Source organism: Xiphophorus maculatus, chromosome 1 (genome assembly GCF_002775205.1).
Source record: "Xiphophorus maculatus strain JP 163 A chromosome 1, X_maculatus-5.0-male, whole genome shotgun sequence".
Classification (NCBI taxonomy): domain Eukaryota; kingdom Metazoa; phylum Chordata; class Actinopteri; order Cyprinodontiformes; family Poeciliidae; genus Xiphophorus; species Xiphophorus maculatus.
In genome coordinates, this window is record NC_036443.1 from 10,040,627 (window position 1) to 10,066,603 (window position 25,977).

Here is a 25,977-nt window from a genome sequence, read left to right on the forward strand (position 1 = left end):
TCTGGTATGGATCTAGAACCTCACTTTCTCCTCGGCACGTCTCCCTCAGACTCATCCGAGCGCTCGGACCTCCGTGGACTCGCCTTCTTCCGGCCCATGTCCATCAAGCTCCAGCAGGTCAACGGCACGTCAGACAAAGAGGCGGGCCAGTGGTGGGTGGTGGAGGAGTGCTCCTCGGTTCTCACCTCCAGCGAACAGAAATGCCACAACATAGAGATTGTGGTGTTCAATGATAAGGTCAGCCCTTCAAGTCTGGGCTTTCTGGCCGGACATGGGTAGGTAGCAAAAAAAAAAAAAGATGTGGGACTTGCTGAAAAATACACTGACACTTTTGCTCCCATTTGCTGAGAAATAATGATCTGTTGAATCAGACTTCACACATTCAATAGTATAATCTGGTCAATGTTTATTTGTATTATTAATCAGGTAGCACATTAACAACTAATCAAATTCCTTGGTTTGGCTGTGTTTATTAGATTGGATGATTGAATAATTCAAACTATTTTTGATAAATAATATTGCAGTTATTTTGATTTAGAACAAACACAATGACATATGATTCTTAATTTGAAGCTGTTTTTTTGCCTTTCTTTGTTGGCTGCAGAATTGTCGGCCTGTACATGTCGGTGGTTCTCGTCATCGGTAAGTTCGTCCGGGAGTTCTTCAACGGGATCTCTCGCTCCATCATGTTTGAGGAGCTGCCCTGCGTGGACAGAGTCCTGAAACTGTGCACGGACATCTTCGTGGTGCGGGAGACCGGAGAGATGGAGCTGGAGGAGACGCTGTTCGAGAAACTCATCTTCCTCTACCGATCGCCAGAGACCATGATCAAGATGACCAGAGAGAAGAAAGACAGCTAGGACTCAGGACGCCCACCCTCTGTTACTAGGGTTGAAAGTGCTCACTTTTTAGTGTCTTAGGGTAAAGCAAAGACATTAGTTGTAGTAGTTAGTAAGAACCGCCAAGCGCACTATGCAGCAAGACTATCTTTTCTTCAGATTTTCCAACTTGTACATGTCAAAAGCAAAAATAGCACTTAATACAGAAAAGATTGATCTCAAAGTTCTGAATATTTTTTTATAAGGACTTCAATCCTTTCCCAACAAAAAGACTAACAATCCAAAATATTGTAGTCTTGTATTGTGGGATACTCTTTGCTCTAATATTTAGGTCTTTGTTAAATTTCAGCTGAACTGGTGTAGAAGTTTTTGAAGTAGGCTAAAGCAAAAAAAAAAAAACAAAAAACGTTTTGTGTTTCAATCTATTATCAGTGTAATAGACACAAGCATGGATGAATGTAGGCCATGATTGCTGCACTTATCCTCCTGATTCACACAAAATTAAATTTACATTTGTTTTATTTTAGTAAGATTAAAAATACCCCTTCTATATGAAAGTGGTATATGGAGTAAATTATAGAATTTTAGATACATGAACCATACCAGGTAAGGGCAGATGTTTTAATCTTATGTCCGGTTAACCCGAGTTGTAATGGTGCATCTACACCAATACAACTTCCATGGAATAAAATTATCTAGTTTGAATGTTAAGATTCAACTGACTTTACTGGCAAAACTCTAACAAACTGATGCAAAGTGTGAACAAAGATTTCAAATTTTGACTTGAAACCTCCAATAGCTGGATTTTCCAACTTCTTAATTTTCTTCTCGTCCATGCTTAATAAAACTCTGGAGAAAGTTAGACCTACTGGAAGAGAAGGGAAAAATGGTCACTGATGTTACAGAACAAATCAGACTTTAACCATGCAGGAGGCATTCACAACAGAACCAAATGTCTAAGGTAGCCACTTAGAAATTATGTATTTAACAATTGTCTGTGCAACTTAATAATTGGTCAAGAGTCCCTGTCTACTGACAGTTTACTTTGCAGTGCATGTGTGTCTGATGGTTTTGGGTTCAGGACTTGATGGTATTTATTACAGGATATTACAGATCCTTAAACTCCAAACTTGGACAAGTGAATGGATTAGAGCACTCATGCCTCTGTAAATACCACATTTCTGTACATGTCCATATACACTCATTAAATATTAAATACCAAAACTTGTTACACAAAAATCTCTCAGCATCTTATTCTGCACCTCTTGACTACATGCACCAACTGAAAATCAAAGAGGCAAACAGGATTCAAGGTACTCATTTTTAATTACAAATGAAAACGAACAATTTCATTCAGGTCCCAGTCTTTAATGTGACATCTAGATGTTTTCGTACTCTTCTTCTCCCTTTCTTCTCCGTGTTTTGAAGGACAGGAGGGCAGCAGGGCCTCGCAACCCAGGAAAAAAAACAAAACTATTTACACCACAGTTTCACATCCTGGGAGGAAACAAAGGAGAAAGAAACATTAATACGTATCCCCTTGAAAATCTACTTGACAGACGAGCCTTTATTTCAAAGATGAGCAATGTATTAGTTGTGCACCTTCAATCAATAAAAAGGGCTAGATATTGCTTTTGAACATCCACTCAAGTATAATAAGTTTCCAATAATAACCTTTTTCACAGAATTCAAGTTTTCTGAGACACTAAACTTGGGAATTTTCTTTACTTGTAAGCCACAATAATTAAATGTGCAAAAAATTGAAAGCTTAAAATATATTACTATGTGTGATTAATCTATCAAACCACCGTTCTGAGAGACTACTGGAATCAAATACTGCCCTTTTACACAATAATTTTTTAAAATATGTACTAGTAAGTATTTCACCCTGTCGGTATAATGAGAAAAGATCCTATTTTTTGCTTTATTTATAATTGCAGGTCAATTAACTGACTAAAATATTTCTAAAAATTTAGTTTCCTTGACATTTTGTAGCACAAATATATTTTAAAAAATCTATTGAAGGACTTTTTAGCAATTATGGGTCAAGTTTTCAGATTAAATTTAAAGAGAAATTACAAGACAATTTCAGATCTTAAAACATACTTTTAGCCTACACACAGGAATTTGGCATCATTTTAATGTTATATTTGTCAAGCAAATCTGAAAGTTTTGCTCACTACCAACAGACAGCCCATGAATAATACTAATAATTGCAATTAAAAGACTTGGGTGGGTAGAATGCATCGTTGAATGATGTGGATTTCACGATGACTTCAAATTCTGCTGTTAGAACCTGAATAAAAGCTGCTCGTTGTTACCCTGCTGGACCTAAACCTAACATAAGGATGAAAAGAACTACTCTCCAGCAGGTCGTTTTTTATGAACTTACATGCTGTTTTTGGCTTGATGACTTTGACGTTGGCTTCTGCGGCCTTCAGTGCCTCGACTTTGAACTGCGGCTTCAGCGCAGCCCGCACAGCGTTGGCGCAGATAGCGGAGAAGCGGATGTAGCTGCATGAAGGACACACCGGTTAGCTTAATGCTAAACAACATATGCTAGGTCTAATTATGACCGGAAAAGTAGTTCCATCTGATTCAAGTCACAAATGCACCTAAAAGAGCCAGTCAACATTTTCGTTGACAGTCTAACTCTAATTAGAACCCGTGCAAATCGGAAGGTTAAGCATCAAAGCTAACTGAGGCTAATAGCATGGAGCTGAACTACAGAAAAAAATTAAAGGCGAAACAACAACTCTTAAAAATACTCTTACTTGTACGAACAAGTTTATGGTACATATCACGGTTTCTAAAGAAGCATCCACTAGATAAATTTAACATAGTCTTATTACCTCAGGCCTGCCTGTCTCCAGTATGCAACCATTTTGACTGCTCCGTAACTTCAAGGACAGGTCGGGAAGGTGCGTGATGACGTCATATTATATACGTCAGGACTTCTTTGTCCAATCGGGAGCGATTCGGGAAGGGATTGACAGAGATGGCAGCCACACGTCCCTAAACAGAAGCTCTCTCAAACGCAGACAAGACAAAGATCTCTTACAGAACTAATGCCGCTTCATGCAGTCCACTGACTGACTGTAAAATATTACCTTAACACATTTATTAATGTGCAGTGTTACGGGCCGCCCCATACAGTCATACTACTGTTTTTTTCTGCTATGATGTGAACCAACAGTTTGTAATTTAAATCGCATATTCTATTCTATTCTATTCTATTCTATTCTATTCTATTCTATTCTATTCTATTCTCATAGTATTTCATTTTATTTTTCAATGCTTAATTTTATTTTTAGTATTATTGATTAATATTATTTTAAAAATGCATAATTTGATTATGTATTCATTTTTTTTTTTAAAATATGGCTTGTGTACATTCGTGCTTGTGTATATCACTGCTAGATGTAAAAAAAAAAAAAAAAGTTTACTTCATTTTTAACTTGAACCCATTCTTTTTTATTTACAAACCCTTTGCACTGTTGTATATATAAATGAGGTTAATTTTGTTTTGACTGATTGAGATTGTAAATACATTTAAAAAAAAATCCAGACTTAATTTTATTTTAGAATGTCGCTACATAAAGAGTGTTTATAAACGCCCAGTTTTCATTTGAGAGATATTGAGATTTCTTTTTCATAATTTAGAGCAAAACTACTTAGCTATGCTATGACCCTTATATTGAAGACACATAGAATTTATTTTTGGCAGAAATCTTGAATTTAGACTGGATTTGTATAAAACCACATAGTGAATAACTATAGCCTAATTATTTTTAATCCGTTAGAGGAAAAAAAATGGGAAATTTATTAAATAAATTGTAGATTGTTCTAGATAACGCTGTGAAGTATGCAGTTCTACCACCAGGGGGCAGTATCGCTGTTCAGCTAAAATCACCCAAAGCAGCGCTTTAGTCGCCTGTCGTCCTTCCTCCTCTCGGTCACGCTGTCACTAGTCACCGGCTCCTGAGCTTCTGACGGAAAAGCCTGTAAAAATGAAGATCTGGGCGTCAGAGCACATTTTCAAGTAGGTGCTTCTCTTCCTGCCAAGATATTTGACCAGCCGTACGGGTTGCGGAGCTACGTTTTTGTCTATTGTGTAACCAGTTTGAGTTGTTCCGTCTTCTTTTTAACCGCTACCGTTGTTAGCTTCTTCAGCTAAGGTTGCGGAGAAGTTAAGTAACTCGAATGAAAGCGGTTTAAAGTGCCAGTCGTTTGTCAGTCATGTATGTTGCCGCTTATAATGGCTAGCATGACATACTTTAAGCTTTTTAGCGTATGAAGTGTTTCTTGAGTGGGACTAAACCGATAGTTAGCCGAATTAACACACCGACAGCTTTAGTTTTCTATTCTAAGCTCTTTTTTCCCCAGTTTTTGTTAAGTTTCGTCACATTGTTTAACATTAGCTGATGTTTTTGTGCATTTTGCTTGAATTCGGGTGGTTTTCACATAGCGTTTTTTTAATTTTTACTTCCCCCACGGCGGCCAGCTTAACATTATGTACAGCATTATCAGTGTTGCATAACTGTTGGCGTGATGCAGTGTTTGCAGCAGAGGCGCATCCATCAAATAAGCAAGGATTAAATTACACTCTGATCCATTCAGGAGGCTGAACTGATTTAGATGCAGAACAATGGTCTTGTTTGTGTTATTTTCCATTTCTAGAAGTTTCTGGGTGAGCTGCTACGTAGTGATGCTGTGAGTCTGCGCAGTGCGCAGGAACGCCGCCCTGCTGCCTGGAAACGGCCAGTCGGGCTGCGATTGATTCAGTCCTGTGTTAATGTGACATAACTATCTTTTAGTAGACACCTTTTTTTTCCAGAGCAAAACAAAAATACTATTAGTGGATATTGATAGTTTTAGATGTGTGCTCTTATGTTATCCAGTAAATATAATGTCAAACTGAATTATTATTTGACCGATTAGAAAATATTCAGAAAATGTTCAGAAAAAAATATATATAAAAAAGGAAAAACAGCAATGCAGAGAAGAAGAAAATAACATCCTGCAAGTTCTGAAAAAAAAAAACAGTGCAACATAAGCATGGCACAAATTACAATTGTTGATATTTAAATATATTGTTTAAAATACATACCCTTTGGGTCAATTTGTACCCACACATTGCAAATGTTTTCCTTCCATTTTTCTTTTTACTCATTCACAATATGCAATTATCTTCCCCTCTATATAATTTAATTCTGATCTCTGCTTGGACCTGTCATTTCTCTTATGAAATATGGCCGATATGGTCAAGCTAGACAGGGAGTCAGCTTCCGGTCGATGTTGTTTAATTGGACAAACACAATCACATTTTCAGACATTAGGTTATTGAAAATCTTATATTGGTTTTCAAATCAGTTACAAAAATTACCCCTTGCTGGTATGAATTAATGTATAAATGCTGTTTAAAAAAACCCTCCCAAACTCTGTTTCATACCCATTTGTTTAATCATGGTGTAAATTCTTTGCTTATTTTAAAATAGTTTAGAAAACTGGATAGTGGACAACAACTCAAGTCTTTTTGAACACGTTGAACTGTAATAAACATAATCTCTTTCTTTCCATATTACCAGCCACCCATGGGAGACGGTGACCAAGGCAGCGATGCAGAAGTACCCCAACCCGATGAACCCCAGTGTGTTTGGTGTTGATGTTCTGGACAGAAATGTTGACTCAGATGGACGGTTACACAGCACCAGACTCCTTAGCACAGAGTGGGGGCTTCCCGCCATAGCAAAATCTGTATGTCTATTCATCTATGAGACACTTTTGACTTAAATCACATTCCAAGTTCTTCGGTCTGCATCAGGCTTGACAGGTGGCTTTGCTTTCAGATCATTGGAGTAACAAGAACATGCACGTATGTTCAAGAGCATTCGGTCGTGGACCCCAAGCAGAAAACATTTGAGCTGCAGTCAACAAATGTAAGTAGTACTGATATGAATGTTAGAGGAACAAATTAATGTATTCAAGCTTGAGTCCAAAGTGGGATTAGATGAAAAATAACTCAAAGGACCTCAGTTTTTGTTGGCTGCTGGTCATTTAAACCCTTCACCAGTTTGCAGCCATGTTCCCTTTCTTAATATTAACAGTATTTTAGTCATTTGTGTGTACTTTTTCTCCAAGTTGACCGTTTTGGTGCATTATGGAATTTTATTTATTTATTTTTTGAGAAAATTGGAAAATAGTAATAAAGAAAACCCTAATTACTGCAGTTGTTCTACTGGAAGATGCTTGACATATTGTTGTAAAAACATTTCTTAGTTTAAAATTATAACATAGTATGTTTTTGTTGCAAATAGTTGGCTATTTGAGTAGATTTAGGCATTCAGGCAATATTCAAGTGATACAAAAAGTTTACTGCACAGGTTTGACATTTCTAATGTCGATCTGAAGTGACGCATAGTTGGAGGTATTGGCACTTCCAAAAGAGTCGGGAGCAAAACTGCAAAGGTAAAAAATGATCAAGGGGAATAAAGACCAGCATCTGTTTTGTTTCTAAGACTTTTGGGGGTAGGAGCAAGCGATGTTAGAAAATGACTCTTTCCAGGCTCTCTCGGATGTAAATTTAATTGAGATGTGTTTCAACGTTTTGCTTTTTAAAACCATTAATTGCATCTGTTACATCTGCCTAGATCTCCTTCACTAACCTCGTATCTGTCGATGAGAAGTTGACATACAAGCCGCACCCAGAAGACCCTGGAAAGTAAGTGACTTAGACTTACTTGTGTATACCGTAGCCAGAAGCAGTACATCTGTCCAAAATATGTTATTTCTCACATGTTTGTCTTAATGTATATAATCTTTATAACAGGACAAGCAGTGATGGTTGTGTTTTTTATACAGTGGTTTGCTTTGTGCTTTCAGAACAGTGTTAACTCAGGAGGCGCTGATCAGTGTAAAAGGTGTCAGTCTGAGCAGCTATCTAGAGGGACTCATGGCTAATACTATATCTGTTAATGCCAATAAGGTGAGTCTGCTTTTATTTGATCTTTTTAAACAAAACACCAAAACAAAGTTGTCTTAATGTTTCTTTTGCATCAAAAGTCTTTGTTTCCTGTTGTTTGTGACTTGGGTGAACATCTGTTTCAGGGTCGGGAGGCAATGGAGTGGGTCATCAGACGGCTGAACACTGAGATCGAGGAGCTAGCAGCCACTGCTCGTGGCTCTATGCGTGTTCCCATGGCAGCTGCTGTCACAGAAAAATGACCTCTGGATTTCTTTTTAGTTTATTTTCTGCTTACTTCAGCACCATTAACTGACAGACTGAAACATGTCCTCTTACCCCCTCTAATCTGCCAAAACAGCCTAAAACCGACCGTCCAGTCCTCTGGTCCCACACACGCTTGTCTGGATTTTCCACTAGAACTTGGTCTGTTTTTCCTCAGCAAGTCTGCCCCGACCGTCTCCACTCGTTTCTGAGGAGAATACCAGGGAACCCTGAGATGGTTTAGAAAAACAGGGTTGATTCAGACTGAACTTGAAGCTCACAGGACTGTTGTTTTGTAGACGTGGAAGTGTTTTTAAAAATGATTCACACTGTGCCTACACATCCACCCAGCAACGCCAACTTTACCGTCCCCCTCGTTTTTCTTCGGCTGCAACATTTTATTGTTATTTCAAGGCATTTTTAGACCTGACCACTTCATCCAGTTCTAAAAGCAGACAGGTTGAAGGAGTAACTGGAAGTTAAAAGTCTCAACAGCTGTTCATATTTTGAGGTTACATTTCTCTGTTTCCTGTGTTTTGTAACAGTGTGTTTAAATTGCATCTGGTCTTGTTGTGGTACTTAAGAGGTGGAGTTGGTGATAGAAAAGGCAGGTTCTCTATGTACTTGTAGAAATCTGACACTGCAGATGTGCTCTGATCCAAAGCCAACCATGAGCAGAATGTGGCACTGAAACTTTGTTTCTTAGGAACAAAGCTGCTTGTTCCTAAGAAACAAGTAGCTTTGAGCTTCTCTAAATGATTACAATGTGATGCAGATGCTAGTTTATCAGCATAGTTGATTGGTCTCCTCTTTTACAGTCTTTCTGATCTATTTAAAAAAAAGATTTCCTTCCATTTTACAGTGAGGATATGCTGTTTGGTTTACATGTTACAATTTAAGAATGTTCATATTTGAATGTTTAACTTATTTTCAGTATGTAAACTTTATAAGTGGAAGAAGGTCCCAGAAGCCTACAAATGTAAAATCGAACGAGTGGATTCAGTGTTTTGCTAATTCTCACTAATGTCACAGGAGGATCTCTGCACTGACTGTGCCAACATCAGTTAAAATGAACTTTACTAATTTAATACCAGCTTATGCTTGAACTTTGTGACATTAACCTCTCTGTATGCTTTGACCACTTCATCTTCCTGTTTGTAAATGTCAGTATTTTTATTCGTTGCGTTGAATACTTGTTAAGACTGTTGAACTGCTCATTTATAATATGAAGCGGGTATTTTATTCCGTTTTGGTTCTGACTGAATGGAGGAGACTCGTATAAACTAAGTGGATGTTATGTCCGTCTACTTTAGCACTCTTTATGGACTTCCTTCCTCTTCTCACTGTAAAATTTTAATTTGTACAAATGGAAGTTTGTTTAGACTAAGGCTCTTACAGAATTCAGGTGAGAAACATTACCAGTCTACAGTTGGTCCGATCTCATTATCGAACGCATTCTGGGCTTTTTCACTCCAGTTACCAATTCAAAACACCTTTTTTTTTCATATTTTACAAACTGTTTCCATCATGTTATTCTCCTCTGAATACAGTATCTTGTTTCATAAAAGTAGTGGGGGTTTTTTCTATGGGAACATTTTAACATCGGCTGTAAATACTCATAGACTCATATTTATATTTTCATGGTGCTACATTCCAAGAATGTAAATGTGTACCAGAAACAAGAGTGAGCACTGGATTGTTTCAAAATAAAAGGGATGTCATTGTTTCATCAATGCTGTGGAATCTACTTTTTTGAATTGTCTCTGTACTATTTTAAATAGATGATTTGTAATGGTTTCTTTTTAGCTTGTAAGAAAATGTTTTTAAATTTGTATTTAAGTGGAATTTTAAAATTAATCCACTCTAATAAATTATTTCTTCACAAAAAGCAGTCCTAAAAAATGACAAACGTTAGGAAATACAGAAAAAAAGCTGCAAGTAATGCAGCAAGTAGGTTTCTAATAGTTACTGTGGAGACTTGTTTACCCAAACAATGATTTTTGTTTGGGTAAATTTTGCAATGATTTTCTAACAAGATTAATAAGATTTGGAGATTTATTTTCTTCTATCTCAGTCCAGCATATTGGCTAAAAGAATCGAGCTCTATGTCATATTTATACCCTGGGAAAATGGAACATTATATAACATTTTTAATTACAGTATTTTAGCATTTATGAATGAAAATAAAACAGTGTAAATGGGTTTTTGATAAACTTAACCAAGAATGTGAAAGTTGCTGTGTTTGGACAAAAACCATGAAGAAACTATGTCTGAAGCATATTAATATTTATTGCTAAACAAATACAGGCAGCATTCTTCCAGTTGTTGGTCAGTTGTTTTGCTGAGCACCAGACAAATGGGCATATTTTGTACATGTGTTAATTTTCTGTTTATGTGTTAGTATGCATTGGGTAGCAAGGTGTGGCAGATTCAGGTTTATATTCCAGTCAAAGATACATTTCTCTCATGGAGAGAGAATAATTTAGATTTTGAGTGTGAGCCAAGAACAAAAAAGAATGTTTCACAAGTATGATGTTGATAAGTAGGAGCTTCTGTCTGTTTGCAGAATCTCCACATCTGAATAAATGGCTACAAACCCCTGTTTGGAAAAACAGACAATGATCAGTCAGACAAAAGACTTTTGTGCTAATCAAAGAAGCATGAATGTGTGTTGGATAAGTTGGTTACCTTCTGCATTTTCAGGACTGTGTTGACCAGTTGTGCGTGTTTCATTCTTGGTAAAATGGTCCCTTCTCTCAGTTTTGCTGAAAAAAAAAAAAATTTTATGACACAAATGCTTAACGGCATCTAATCTAAATATTTAAAATACATTTATTTACATCTATCGCATGTAAGACTTAATGAAGTTGAAATCAGTCATGAGATCATGAGCTGTGAGCAAAGTGTCATAATTAAAACTTACCATTCAGTTTACTTAAGGCCATACCCATCCCACTCCTTATTCCATTTTCCAAAGCATCAGTCTGCAAGCAGAAACATGGCATATTGCATTATAACCAAAAACAAATGACCTACTTTTTCTTGCCACTTACCTTAAAGACTCCAATTTCGCTTGGCCCCAGTGTCAAGGTAACACTAAAAGGGAGCAGTGTTGTTAATTTTGAGAGACGCTAAAACTTTGGGTGTCAAATATTTCATTCTGATACATATTTAAGGCGTACTTATTCAACTTCACGGAGCCCTTCAGCTTTCCGTCAGCAATCATCATTTCACTGGTGAAACTTGAGTCCTTGGAAGGAAAAAAAATATGGGATGATTAAATTATTTATTTCTTTTGAGTTAATCTAGCTGATTGGCATGCGAAATATCAGCAGACTGAAAGCAGAAATCAGTTCATATTTGAGTAACCAACACTATTGTGTAAAATTAGAAGGCAAAGGTGCATAAAAGAATTCATTTGGTCATTCTCTCAAGTAAAACAGCACAGGTACTTACAATGTAGAGTGTGAACAGAGGGACCTGTGTACCATTGGCTTCAATGGCAGTGGCCTTTACACCAACGTGGACATCCAGAATACCAGAGCCTGGCTGGAAGGAAAACATTGGAGCCTGTCTGGCATACACCTGAAGATTCATCAGCAAACCTGGATACATCTTGGGAAGCTGGACAGAGAGAGAGAGAGAGAGAAACGTTTCAGAGTACTTAGTTTAAAGGAAGAAAACTTAATTGATACTCCTATGCGACTAAGTCGGAACAGACAAACCTACCTGAGGGATGAACGCTCCCATTGATGAGGTATTCAGGTGGAAAGGAATACATGGCGGTATCTGAAACCATAAACCATGAAGCATCGGCAAACCAAGAAATCTGTGACTACAAATTCACAATATTTTCCTCCTCTGCTCTCTCTCCTTATGGCAGCACCTACCATGCTGTCATTGATGAGGGCCTGAAGCTCCCCTGCTGAGAAGTACCCAAATGAGGCAGAGTTCAGCGTGAACTCTGATATGCCCACTGACAGCATATAACCTGGCAGCTCAGGCAAGATGAACTCCTGGGCCACAAATGGAGGCTCCTTGTGAGTTTTGATGCTGTTGAACTCCCCCTTCAAATGAAAAGATCACACAATGTGTCATAAAACATGAATACATGTTCACAATGCCACACAGAAACAGATCCTGAAGGTAAGCTGGTTGCCCTAGCTTACCTTTAACCCTAACTTCATATTCGAAGGTTCAATGTCAGGGACGCCAGTGAGGGGGACGTCAAAGTTAAGAACTTCATTTACGTCAAAGGAAACTGACACAACATAAAATGTATTGTTTTAATTCAGTCAATAATCTTGAATCGTTCAATTAAATTTGAAGAGATTCTATTTAAAGGATGTTGCAGTACCGTTCATTGCCTGTAGATGGTGGTCTAAGTCCATGATGGAGTTCTCAACTTCAGGACAGACCTGAGTACGAAACAAGCCACTGTTCAACACGACAAACAAGCTAATGTTTACAGTGTGGTCAGGTTATATACATAATATCAATAATATGCTTAAATGGCTTGCTGAAATACATACTTGACTTTGTATCCTCCCAATGATATGTCCTTTGAAATGCTTGACAAATGGCTGGAAAATCCAACTGTTGACATAAAAGAAGACAGATTTGACACCCTGGCATCTTAGTGGGGTAGATAAATCCCTTTGTTTTGTTTTTTTTTTCATTTTTTTTTCTCTGTACCTGGCTCCACCGTAGAACTGCATGGCCACATCTCCGACCGAAGCTTTACAGTAGATGCTGCTGACAGACAGATGCCCCCCAGCATCACTCCCAAGCTGCACTGCAGAGGTCACGTCGATGTTAAATATAGCCATGTCAAATGATCCGCCGTCATGTCTGGAGATTTAAAAGATGAAGATCAGTGGTGCTGCTGCATAACTCACCAAGGTCTAGTGAAATACTAATGCTGTTTAGCAGGTTTTTATATAAAATAATTAACGTATATTTGATTTTGAGCATGTGTATGTAAATAACTTATGTCTCTCCCCCTGAGAAAAAGCATGATGCTTCAACGTGTGGCTAGCCTGTTCAGGGTAATGTGCAGTGTTGGTTTTTCACCAAGGTCAAGAAGTTGCATTCTGGTGCCATCTGAGCAGAGATCCTTCTTCCATTTTTGGCTGCGTTCACTAATTGGATTGCAGGAAGCTGCAAACAGGGATTTTTATGATAGTCATGTTTTTTTTTCCTTTCTCTTGAATGAGGGAAGAGATCTGTGACCAGATGGATACATCTCCGTCTCAGGAGTCTCATAAGGTCATCAGATTTTATTAAGGTGTGCGATGCACACACACACACACGCACACACACACACACACACACACACACACACACACACACACACACACACACATGGAGGCCACACTTTTCAACTTTTGTTTTGCGAATTTGATAACTACTCACAATATGCTCACAATAATGCACTTCATTTTCTCAGTGCTATAATTTTGCTACTTGAGGCCATTCAAAATCTAAATCTTGCCAAGGCTGTGTTGAATGTTATTTTCTGTTCTAATTTTTTTGTGCTGAGCTTGATATGAAAGAATGAGGTGGAAACAAGAAGTAAAAGAAATCACAGGCTTCCTCATTAGAGCGAAAAGGAAACATAAGATATTCCTCAATTGTTTTAAGATGCCACTGTGATAAAATAATTTCCTGGTAGAGTTACAAAAGCAATGAAGACTGCCTTCCTTTAAACCAATCTGGCTAACTAATTGGAAAAAATAGATTTATTTGGAAGGTCAGGATGTCTTGAAAACTGTATCCTATGGAAGCACCAATGCAACGGGTGTTAGGGAACGATGGGACATTCGTGTTCTAATCAAAGCGTTGAAGGTTAAAAAGGAATCAGAACTTACATCGCACCAAAACTAGTCCTCCACTCTCCAGTAAGAGCAAAACTGAGACCTGCTATTGATGTCGTCAAGCCTTTCTGCTGGACAAACTCTACGTTGGGCTCTGGAAGATCACACTGTTTTATAGTCACACTAAAACACAAGAGGAAAAGAAAAAGGAGTGGAAATGTACATTGAAGTCAGGGATATCTGCAGGTTATATGGACGAAACATGGCAAACCAGTAGACATATGAGCTGTTTCTTGTTACTGTGAAAACATGATCCTACCCTGATAGTGTGTAGTATACATTTCCGATGTAGATGTTAACGCTGCCACTGATGTCAGGAAAGGTTATTTGCTCCAACTCCTTCTGAACCCATCCTGTGCCCTCATGTTTTCCTGCAACAACAGCACATGAATAGGATGGTGAACAAACTAAGCTGCTCCATCCAACCATCCATCCATCCATCCATCCATCCATCCATCCATCCATCCGTCTCGTACCATTTCGAGTCAAAGGGTGTCGTGACAAATTTAAAGAAATATTTGAATAATTGGAAAGATTTTAGGCCTTTCCCAGAAAAGCAGCGGATGTTTTGTTATAAAGTCAATGATTGTGATGTAGTCAATGGCTGACAGCAATTGCAAGCATATGGGTGGTTTAAGAGCATCTCACATCCCCTTACCGTACTGAAGCCCTTTGTTTGTCAGGATGACTTGTACTGCAGGGTTCTCTCCACAGGCACACGACAGGAGCACAAAAACTACCATCACACATGGAAGCATTTTTTTTCTTCTTCTGTGCCTCCCTTACCTGTAAAATGACAAAAGAAAATCACTTTGAACAACAGCTCAGCCTTTCCGGCATATTTCGAAGCCTCCGGAAAGCAAATGTGACATGAATAACATACCTGAAACGAGGAACAGATGGCGGACGAAGTTCTTGCAGAAGGATTTTGATTTCTGTTCGTACTGTGGCTGCAGACAAGTGAAGACATGCGACTTGTACTTCCTGCTCTGCACTAATGAGAAGTGAAACTGGCTGACACCTAACAATAGCAGGGGGATAGTTGTCTATGACGGTATGAGGAACTGAAAGTAACAAATTTACTTTTCTTGTGTAGCTTCTAAGCTAAGGGGTGTAGGTAATCTCATCAAAGGTACCTTAACTGTTCAAGACTTAAACATAAACTAACAGAAAATTATATTTTTCCCATTCCCGGTTTTTACACCGTCAGGAACAGTAGGTACGATAATAATTTGGAAGAGTTCTTTATTATCCTTCAGATGAAAATAGTGATTGTTGTTTGACTTAAAATGTCTGTGTTGTAAAGCGATGGGGATGTTTTGCTTCAATGCAGTAGATTAAACTATTAGGAGTTTATTGAACTAGAACACACTAAAACTGTATTCTTTGAGTGCTAACACTACAAAAAGAGGAAACTTAATTAATTAACCATTCAAAACAGAATTTCAAAAGTGTTCTGTGGAAACGTGAATGACTCTAAGCAATGAAACATTAGAGTCACCAGCCATAAAATATTTCATTTATTTACCTCTTAATTCAACAAATACTCTTAATCTCACACACCATGAGTAGTTCCAATAAATCACAATGAACACGTTCAACAGGAACAGAATATTATCAGACACGCATTTTTTTTGTTGTTTGTTTTGTAATATTACACAATTAGGATCCACTTGCCTGCACTTGATTTCACTCCATCCAGAATGACACTTGAAAGCACAGAGGAAACAAACGAGGACTTCAGAACATAAAAAAAGAAGAAGGAGAAACTACGAATCTTGACAGAAATGTATTCATTCTGTTTAGACCACTACACAGAAGATATTCATGGTTTATAGAGCACCATCTGATCTGATGAGTGCCTGTTGTTTTCTCTGATTATTGATACCTATAGCAGCTCAAAAACCAACAATAACATATTGACTTCATTGTTTTTCCACATATTTCATTCCTCGGGTACGAACACTGACACACTTACTGACATTTTCACTGAATCTTTGCATAAAGATCGACACATGGACAGAGTCTTTAATGCCCTCTTCTTCTGGTGCGGAGGTTGTGTCCTCTGAATGAAACTCTTTTTTTTCTGGAATGAGCAAACTACTTTACACAACACCGATTAGGAATAACATTATGACCCCCTGACTAATAGTGTGTTGGTCCTGATTTTTACTGCCAAAACATCCCTGACCTATAAAGCCATGGAGCCTTGAAAGTGAACTGTGGTATCTGGCACCAAAATGTAGACCGTGGGGCTTCCACGACTTGGACTTGTTTGTCCATCACATCACACAAACGCTGGACTGGATTTAGATCTGCTGAATTCAGAGGCCAAGTCAACATCTCACAGGACATTACCTATAGCATCGCATTGTCTTTGCTTGCCTTCTTTCATTATGTTAAACTTTGCTAACTGTGGTACAAGTACTACTGCTGGTTAAAAAAAAAAACAGTTAGCATTAGCGATTGACAAAGTAAAGACCAAGCGAGTTCAGTTAATGTAGAGCCAATAAGTCAAAAGGGTAGTTAGAACACACTGACCTTTGCTTTGTTAAAAGGGAAGTACAGTGGAGGAAATTTCAATAAGCCTAAAGCAGAAGGGAATGAACTGAACACTGAAATATAAGATTGGGTTTCAAAGGCAACAAAATCGACTTAAATGTGTTGTAGTTTCAAATTAGAAAATCAGTACATGTTCAAATGCTGGCATTGAAACATTTGAACCAGGCTACACCTAATCAACACACAGGGTTGTCGAATCTCCAATGACTGCAAATGTATAAAGGCAATTAGGATACAACTGACTGATAAGCTATTTATTTTAATTTAGTGCCTGTGCTGCCCCATTTCTAAAACCGCCCTGGGCAGCTATACATATAGATGACGTCAAATCTAACTCCAGCTGAAAGCTGGAAACACCTCACCAGAATTTGGCCCACCTTGAGGGACATATCCCACCCACAAACAGGAACAAAGGCAATGAGCTGATCAGTGTCTTTCACCTCACTTCTCAGTGGTCATAATGTTGTGCCTGATTGGCGAATAGAGTTCTTTATTGCACATTATCACGAAGGCAAAAATAAAAAGATAATACATTTCACACAAATTATTCTCTTTTTAATGTCCAGATGGTCAACCGTGTGTTTTGAGCGCTTTCCACTCTCAGTCATGTATGTCGTACTTGTAGGCCTCTATGAGCCCTTCAATGGAGTGGATGAAGCCTGATATGGCACATATGCCTCCAATAACAAAAATGGAGACATCAAAGAAGACGTGGTGCCACAGAAGGTTTCTCCACTGGAGCTTCAGGTGGAAGAGGCTCGGTAGGAGGAAGCACAGGCCTGCACCCGTCAGGCTTCCAGTTAGACCCATCAGCAGGGCAAAATGCGGAACAAAGACGGCCATGAGCAGGGTAAAGACCACCAGGCCTACTCTTAAGCCAAGACCCCAGGTTTTTAGCTGCCCACCGGGGCCATAGCAGTCAGGAAAGAGGGCTCTGCCGCCGTCCTGGAACAGTGACTTCTCCAGGACTTCTACAGCTGCAAAGAACGGCAGAGGGTAGGACAGGAGCGCCTTAGCGACAAGGAAGAGGTTCACCACAGCCCGGATGGTCGAGGGCAGGTTATCTGTGATGACCTCTTTGGTGGCGTCCGCCCAGGTCAGGTAGGCCACCAGGGCGAAGAGGCCCTTGAGGACGCAGGCTGCGATGTGGGTCCAGTCCATCATGCAGTGGAACTCGCTGGGCTTCTGCATGTTCCCCTCCAGGGAGGGCAGGAAGATCTGGGAGGTGTAGCTGAACACAATGATGCCGATGGAAATGGGGAACTTCTTCACGTCGATGTAGAACTTGACCTTCTCCCACGCCCACTCGCGTGCCCTGGACAGACAATAGGCGATCACGAGGACGTTGATGACGAAGTGCGCCAGCGTGCACAGGAGGCTGAACTTGGAGACGGCCTTGAGGTTCTTCAGGAACGCGCAGGGCAGCAGCGCGGCCGTGGCCAGCACCGACCAGGCCTTCTGGGAAACTGGGAAGCCGGGGAAGCTGTTGTACATCAGGTTGCCGCTGACCACCACGTACAGGATGCACGTCATGACCAGCTCGATGATCTGCGCCACGTTCACCACGTGGCCGCCGAGTGCGGGGAAGCGGGGCGCGCAGCAGGCGTTGGCGATGTCCACGTACGAGTCTCTGACGCGCACCTTGATGCCGTCCTCGTTGTCCTCGTACAGGCACGCGATGAGGATTTTGCCCGTGTAGCAACACACCACTGCCGCGAAGATAATGAGGAAGAGGCCGAGGTATCCGCCGTGGAGGATGGCGTACGGCAGGCCGAGGACGAACATGCCCTGCGGACAGAGAAGCGCAGCTCAGCGATAATAAGCGAGGCCCCGCATCGCAGTGACAGGCCGATCAGCCCGGGCAGGCGGCGGCGGGCTTATTCACTCAGCTCCCATGTTACATAATAACGATTAAAGGCATTCATCGAATGGGCTTTAGAATAATAATAATAATAATAATAATAATAATAATAATAATAATAATAATAATAATAATAATAATAATAATAATAATAATAAATGCAATCTGTTAATGAACAATGCTTTTCCACATCCCATTCGGCCAGCGCCACGTCGAATCGTTCAAATGTTATTATTATTTTTTATTTCTTTGACTGTGATTGTAATTTGATGGAGACGCCGATAAGCGCGCCTCGTGGCAATCGATGTCAGCCAGGCCCTGCCTGAAGCTCCGCTGATAAAAAGATTTGAATAAATAAACCGCGAGAGCCGCTCACCGCAGTGGGTTCACGCACAAAGCGCGAATGCAGCGTGAAATTGTTCTGCATTTAATTAGGACCAAAATCCACCCCCAGTTTTCTTTTTTTTTTCTCTCTCCCTGCTTCAGTCCTACAAAAACAACGTATTTCAATCTTACATTTCCGACTGTCTGAGAATGTTTCAAAAGTAAAAATGTCAAATCAAGGTGACTTCTTTTGTCCCGTGGCAGGCCTTAAGCCGCTGCGTGCAGAGACGATCCTAGTAGGTTTGGGGCCCTAATCAGATTTTGATGTGTGTGTGTGTGTGTGTGTGTGTTTTGCTTTATGCTTTATGAATCTAACATAACCACTATTAAGGAAAGCATATACCAGTCAAAGTATATAACACTTTTATTCAACAAAAATATAACAGCACTTGATGTCTCAGTGAATTTGATTCTGTACATTTCAATTTTTTATTTATTTTTTTGTTAATTGTAAATGATCTGAAATAAATACTCATCGCTGTAAATTTGCTTACAAAAACTTAAAAAGGAGTGACAAAAATCATTCATGTAATTGCAGTCTTGCAATAAGAAGATGTAAAAAAGGAGAGATAATAAAATAAAAGACAACATAGTTTCACCCATTAGTGTACTGTTATTGAAGAGATTTTTTTTTTGCTGTAACTAAATATGTTATTTGAAAGTACAGGGTTGTGTGATCATTTATTGCACATGGTTTTATTTTTCAGTCATGTTATCTTAAATTAATATTTTGGAACATCTTATCTACCTATAGACACTGTAAAAAATACTCAATGGTAAGTTAATGTATGTACAGTTGTCTTTGATTTGTTTCGTTCACAGCCTTTTATGTGAACTTTACATTTTAAATTGTTTTGCTTGAATTGAGTTGCAAGTTATAGAGGCCTACTCATAGGATAAAGTATATCTGTATTTTTGATGTTTGTTACCTTAATTCTGTTTTTTTTATTTTTAATACCATCCCAAAATGTTTAATAGAGAAATCCAAACATTGTATTTCGCTGACGTTGTAATTTTATATTTTCTTTTCTATAGGCAGCAGAAGACTAAACACCTAAATAATTTACTCAGAGAAACTGATGAGACCAACTAACATTTAACATTCTGAACGCCAGGATTACCTCTGCTTCACTCATAAAACGTTTTTAACTCTACACCTGACCTGTGGGATGAAGCCCCTGCACTGTTGTAGTGGGAGCTGCCTGCCTCGCCTATTCCTCGGGCTGGCTGTGAGCACATGTAACCCCCTCCCCATCCTCTCCAACCCCCCGCCGACTCACACATGGGTGATAAAAGCACCTGAATGGCATTGGTGACGTTCCATCCAGCTTCCCATGACGTGATTTTGGGCTTGTCCTCCTCCAGGGAGCCGCCGCTCTTCAGGGTCGACTGCCTCGGACCGGTACCATCCCTCTGGTAGCGGGTGTCCCCCTCCACGTCCCCCTCTCCCTCCATGTCTCCTCCTTCCTCCTCTTCCCCCCGGAGGACATCCATCTGCATCCCTTGCCTGTAGTCGTAGTCCAGGTCGTCGCACTCTGCAAAGCCCAGACCCTCTTCGTCCGTGGCGGCCTGGAAGCCCAGCCGGGCGAACACCCCGCTGACCTTGGCCTGGGATTTGTTGGACACCGTGTGGGCCGCATTGGTCAGTTTGTTGCTGATCTTGTGTCGGATTAGATGAGCCATTTTTTTTTAAATTTTTATTACTACTTATCCAAGATCAATTTGTTCTTCACTTCAAGAAATCTGACAGATTACCCCCCTCCAAAAGAACATGGAGATCGATGTTTTCGCTCCTACATAAAAATCATGCCTGTTGGCCTTTGAATGTCGTCGCAGCTGCTGTTCCCTCCAAATCGTTAGAAAAATCCTCATCCGCTTCTCTTTGCTTGTCCATCCATGTTACTCCATCAGAAATCACCTTCCCTCATAAAGGAAGAAAAAAAGAAGAAGAAGAAGAGAAGAAGAAGAAGAAGAAGAGAAGAAGAAGAAGAAGAAGAAGAAGAAGAAGAAGAAGAAGAAGAAGAAGAAGAAGAAGAAGAAGAAGAAGAAGAAGAAGAAGAAGAAGAAACCAACACGCGTCCCGGATGCTCGTTAATTGTAGCGCTATTTTTCCAAAGAGTCTTTTCAGTTTAGAATCCAGCGTCTGATGCTGGAATCAGAAAGATGCTGGATTCTCAGCATCAGCACCAGAGAGAGAAAGAGAGGAGGGGGGTTGGGGGGGCGAGGAGCGTGCACGTGTCCGCAAAGAGTGCCACAGCCCTCGCGCTCCCGACTCGCGCGGGTGGCAGAGAGAGAGACGTTTATTCCCTCGGCGAGAGTTTAACGACAGAGTGATCACGACCTAAAATAAATAAATAAATAAATGAATTATATATTTATATATATGTTAAAAAAAAAAGAAGATCCGGCCTGTTGGAGGCAGAGCTTCTGAATTCCCTCTGAAATGATGCATGAATAATAAAAAACAACAACAACAACAACAACAAAAAACACCTGCTACCACAATGTGATCTGGCGGAATGGCAAAGACACCTGCCACCAAAAACCAGCAGGTGACTTCTTTCTAAAAATGTAATTCGGGGGAAAAAAATTAAAAAAAGCTTACAAATGTCCTAAAAATTATTTAAGACGATAGCCTATAAGACAAAAAGAAGGGAAAACCTCAACGTATCCAGTTATTTATTTTTTATTTGTTACGAGTAAAAGCAACATTTTCTCTCTCTTCCTCCCCTCTGACCCGCGGAGCTGCAGCCTAACATGTGAAACCAATCTGAAATTTGTGAAACGAAGCGCGCACCACCCGACAGCCGACACACACGGGCCTCGGTATTATCAAGCAGGTTCGTGTAGCGGGCCACATTTTTGTGCAGAAAAACAAACAAACAAACAAACAAAAAAAAAAAACAACCCCAAAAACAATAGATTAAAGGCATGGCGTTTTGGTCAGGAAGACTTGTTTTTACATTTGCAAATTGCGGAAGAAAGCAAAGCAGAAGCAGGATTGTTGATTCAAATGGGAACCATTTCCCATTTGAATGGGAATGAACCATTTATGTATTAGATTTTATGTTACCCATATATATATATTATATATATATATTTGCGTTTAAAAGGCAAACGGATCAAAAAATGTTTTAGCGCTTTGAGAATTTTTTTAAATCTAATTATTTTTTATTTTTCTGCCTTATGACTTTCCTGCCCCTGGTCAGACCAGATGAGCTCTCTCTCTTCGGGCTGTGAGGGGAAGCAACTCGTTGCTGACATGATGAGCCTCCTGCAGCTGGCCAGATGCGGAGCTCCGGCAGCACCGCGGACAGCTCCACTCTCACATCCGACTCGTCTGTCTTTTAGCGCTCTTAAACCGCTAATTCAATAAGCATTCCGTGTCATTTGTGTAGGTTTTCGTGTTGTGGGCTATATTTTTCTGAATGTGCACACAGAAAACAAGTCAGAGAGGAGGAATGCGGTTTCTCCCCCACCTCAGCTCTAATCCTTGCAAGTAGGAAGCACCTCGTCTTTGCCTCCCTAATCTGCTGTGACAGGGCTGAGCAAAAACTGTCATCCGGTCTTTGCAGTCGGCTTGCAGAAATGTACCCGACTGTGGCAGGGAGCCAAGAAAAAACAAGGGGCTCGTCTTTCCGTTGCTAGTTGAACAAAATAAAAATAAAATCAAATAAAGATGCAGGACGTCTTTATAAACCAACAAAATTTCTGTTTCTGACTGAGCCTTTGTTTTAGGTCAAAATTGTTCTGGCACCAAGAGAACGGAGTAAAAAAAAAAAAAAGGCTAGTCAGTGCGGCGGGAGAAACACTGCAAGACAAAACAAAAAACAAAAAAACACGCAGCATGGATGAGAGGTCTAAATTTAGCAAGAGGCCGGAGGACAGAGAAAGTTCCGCATATTTTCATGCTTGGCTTGGGCTGCTCTGGCAAGCTGCTGTTCGCGCTCGTGTTTGTTAGTTTGTGTGGGTCATTCGTGTGTTTGAGGATATGAGCGGATACGCGTGCGTGGGACGGCGGAGGAACCAGGGAGAGTCCTCGAGGCGTGTCTCCTCCCCCGTCCCCCCCGCGCATAACGCGCAGAGTCCCCGGGCCCACGCCGCACGGGACAGAGGAAATGTCACACACATGCAAACACGCAGAAAATAAATAAATAAAAACGTGCAGATCAATCTTATTTATGAGCATGTAATGCGACAAGGGACTGGAACATATAAAATACAGACATTTGAACATAATATACAAAAAAATTAGCCTCACTGCTGAAAAACACTTCCTTTCAAGAATTTCTGACAAAGGCCTTTGGGGTTAGTTTGGTGACTGTGGCTACAAACAGGAGGATTAATTCACACTCCGCGTATGCAAAGAAGAAGGAGTCTTCAGTGGGTGTGCGTTAAGTGTTACCGTGTGCGCGCGCGCGCGTGTGTGTGTGTGTGTATGTGTGTGTGTGCAGAGGCTTACAGCCTCCACTGACAGCCGTGCAGCGCTGACTGAGAGCAATAATCTCTGATAGTTGCCATGGCCACTGTAATTGGACTGTGTGTGTGTGCACGTTCAGATTTAAGGGGGGGGGGGGGGGGGGGGGGGGGGGTGATGCGTGGAGGGAGGAGATTTTCACACTACAAGGTCTTTTTTGTGAAGAAGCTAGAATTAGCCATTTCAGTGAGTTTTGCTAATTTTTCACAATTACATTTTAAAATTTTAGTGATTGCCTCCCACACACACACACACACACCCAGGTGAGTGTGTGTGTGTGTGTGTGTGTGCAAGATGCAATGTTTGCCTTACTTTCTCACTGGATTCCATTGTTTTAAACTTTTACACATGTGCATGTGAATCAAAGCAGTTTCACAGATTACTTGGAACAGACGACATTTGATTCAAGTGGCCTGTAGTTATTCAGCGCTTTACTGTGATGCACAAAGAACCAGTGTAAAATTGACTGAAAATTGTGCTTGAAACACACACGCAAAATATGCACAAATACTTCAACTCCTATAAGTCAAGGCTCATGATCCTTCGGCTCCTGTGTGAGCTCTGGATGGGATTTTTCTTCTTCTTGGTTCTTAAAGACGTAACTTTCAGATACTGTCCTGCTGTGGACTTTTAATGGACCTGGCAGTTCTTGTCCTGCACATTTCCTCTTTTCTTGGACTTTACTTGCACTGTGTCAACAATATAAGACCTAAGCTAAGATGTAATTAACAAAAAAAAAAAAGAAAAGTGAAAGAGCATCAAAAACCTTTTGTTCTTTAGAAGAACAAAAACCTGTTCTTCTAAATGTGATAATATTTATATTCATTCAAAGGAATTGCTTCTTTTTTTTTTGCTGCCTTCCTTCAGTTTGAGTGTCTCTCCGTCAATACATTTTCCAATAAATCAGATACTGCACAATTCTTTTACTCAGTTTTCTGAAACCAAAATGCTCTATGTGAAAAAAACACTTGAGTGTTAAAGTAGGTTGTCTTTCTGCATCATGATGTTTGTTTTGAAGTCAAAACTGCTTCACTGATTTAAAATAACTGGCTCTAAAATATAAACATGGCTACCAAGAATGATGTTTCTCTCTGAAAAATGAAAATAAAAAGTCACAAGGCTTTTTTTACTTCTGCTTCCTCTTTTTGATTTAACTGCTGAAAGGGAAACCTTTCATGCTTGTGGAGTGCGTTGGCAGACTTTGTGTGACCTTTACACAAAGTTGCACAGGAATTTATTCAGTAACTCAGACAGCTACCCTTTATTTTTGTTTATAAAAGCAGTTTATTTGTTACTGGCTCTAATTAGTTGTTAGTTGCTACCTGGTAATGCAAATTCACAGTGGATTATTATGACAGGCGCATATTTGTAGATGGGATTAAACTCCCATCTACACGGGTGACTGAATACAAATGCATGCCACACTTTGCAGATTTTGACGTCATCATTCCTCCATTTCACAGATATGTGCTGCTTTGTTTAGGACCAAATCAAATCCTACTAAAATGCAAGAAAACCTTGTTCTAATGTGGAAACAATGTTTTTGCAAGGTAGTGTAAGTCTGAGAAAATTTCATAATACAGATTTCTCTTCTGTATTCATGATTCTATTACAAAAGAATCGAACGACATGCATGATTATCCCTGTCAGCTCTTCATCTCTGTAAGAGGACTCTTTCTATGTGGGAGAGAGGACAGAGAAAGGTGGAAGGGGGTGTTGGAATCAAAATGGTGTACCGTCAAAACCGTAAAATTTGAATAAATACAAATAGTTTTACTGAATACTTTGAACTGGAGTAACGGGTAGAAGCTTCTGAGTCATTTCATCAGAACTGAGCCTGACATGATCCCCTCTCTCTCTCTCTCTCTCTCTCCTCTTCCTTGTCAGAGAGAACCAGCGGTCTGCTCATTCCTCCACAAAATGGAGGCTGCTTGGCATCATGCGTGGCAGTCCCCCAGTGCTTGTAGGCTGTTTGTTCCCTCGTGCCTCATCACCGCTGCCTGGATGACAAGCACAACAAGCAGAGAGCTGCGAGCGCTGTACGCAGACAGCAGCACCATGTCACGTCCTGCCGCCCCGGAGGAATCAGAGCCTCCATATGTGTGTGTGTGTGTGTGTGTGTGTGTGAGTTTAAATAGAAAGTAGACAGGGTGTTTTCTTTTTTTTTTTTTAGTTTATGTCTGCATGCATGTATGTGTGTGTCTGTGGGTGGGTGGAGGGTAAGATTGCAGTTGTGAGTGTATGTGCATCCATGCACGTGTGTCTAAGAGGGTTAGGTGACCCAGATCTGCTTATTAGCATCAGGAGGAGAGGGACGCAGTCACTTAGAGCTTTGTGCCTGAGCAGTGAACTGTGCACGGGCTTCAGTGACACAACATCATGCCTCATACTGTAACCGCCCACAACACACAGGCACCCACCCACGCATAAACACACACACACACACACACACACACACACACACACACACACACACACACACACACACACACACACACACACACACACCTACACACACACACACACACACACACACACACACACTCTTCTTCCTTTTCATCTTGCCTCTCAATATCTGTGCTATCTAGGAAATAAATCCATCCAGAAAACAGAAACAAACATTCATTTCTTGCCATCTTACTTTTATCACGTTCATCTAATAACACATTTCTAGATAATTCAATGGTTAAAAATTCAGAAAAGATTAGGGATGTGTGTAGTTATTGTTAAGTTTGTGATAAATGGAAGTGAAA

At 40.0% G+C, this 25,977-nt stretch overlaps 5 protein-coding genes across 5 annotated transcripts in view; 2 read left to right on the plus strand and 3 right to left on the minus strand.

Annotated features, from left to right (window-relative positions):
• The window catches only part of LOC102232869 (piezo-type mechanosensitive ion channel component 2-like), a 41,953-nt gene extending 39,646 nt beyond the window's left edge, over positions 1 to 2,307 (plus strand). The window contains exons 55-56 of the mRNA XM_014469174.2: positions 50 to 275; positions 605 to 2,307. Of these exons, the coding sequence (XP_014324660.1) occupies positions 50 to 275; positions 605 to 860 (482 nt within the window). The 3' untranslated portion in view covers positions 861 to 2,307. The remainder of the gene's footprint in view (positions 1 to 49; positions 276 to 604) is intronic.
• On the minus strand, positions 2,147 to 3,801 carry atp5f1e (ATP synthase F1 subunit epsilon). Its single transcript, XM_005800110.2, has 3 exons — positions 3,692 to 3,801; positions 3,232 to 3,353; positions 2,147 to 2,336 (listed from the first exon to the last, which is right to left on the minus strand). Coding segments are annotated over exons 1-3 (156 nt in total). The 5' UTR covers positions 3,724 to 3,801; the 3' UTR covers positions 2,147 to 2,334.
• A 957-nt stretch (positions 3,802 to 4,758) lies between these two features.
• Positions 4,759 to 9,797, plus strand: LOC102219386 (PRELI domain containing protein 3B-like). The gene is made up of 6 exons (XM_014469172.2): positions 4,759 to 4,881; positions 6,428 to 6,596; positions 6,689 to 6,778; positions 7,490 to 7,560; positions 7,722 to 7,824; positions 7,947 to 9,797. The coding sequence occupies exons 1-6, from the start codon at positions 4,850 to 4,852 to the stop codon at positions 8,061 to 8,063; spliced, it is 582 nt and encodes a 193-aa protein (XP_014324658.2). The 5' UTR covers positions 4,759 to 4,849; the 3' UTR covers positions 8,064 to 9,797.
• A 536-nt stretch (positions 9,798 to 10,333) lies between these two features.
• On the minus strand, positions 10,334 to 14,935 carry LOC102219125 (lipopolysaccharide-binding protein-like). Its single transcript, XM_005800107.3, has 16 exons — positions 14,824 to 14,935; positions 14,599 to 14,726; positions 14,200 to 14,311; positions 13,935 to 14,063; positions 12,760 to 12,915; positions 12,597 to 12,660; positions 12,422 to 12,482; positions 12,234 to 12,325; positions 11,955 to 12,131; positions 11,794 to 11,853; positions 11,521 to 11,688; positions 11,247 to 11,314; positions 11,118 to 11,160; positions 10,988 to 11,048; positions 10,753 to 10,829; positions 10,334 to 10,663 (listed from the first exon to the last, which is right to left on the minus strand). Exons 2-16 carry the CDS (start codon positions 14,696 to 14,698, stop codon positions 10,586 to 10,588), a joined length of 1,446 nt encoding a protein of 481 aa, XP_005800164.1. The 5' UTR covers positions 14,699 to 14,726; positions 14,824 to 14,935; the 3' UTR covers positions 10,334 to 10,585.
• Positions 14,936 to 15,442: 507 nt separating this feature from the next.
• Positions 15,443 to 20,983, minus strand: LOC102218865 (vesicular inhibitory amino acid transporter-like). The gene is made up of 2 exons (XM_005800106.2): positions 20,047 to 20,983; positions 15,443 to 18,290 (listed from the first exon to the last, which is right to left on the minus strand). Exons 1-2 carry the CDS (start codon positions 20,428 to 20,430, stop codon positions 17,103 to 17,105), a joined length of 1,572 nt encoding a protein of 523 aa, XP_005800163.1. The 5' UTR covers positions 20,431 to 20,983; the 3' UTR covers positions 15,443 to 17,102.
• Positions 20,984 to 25,977: the final 4,994 nt, after the last annotated feature.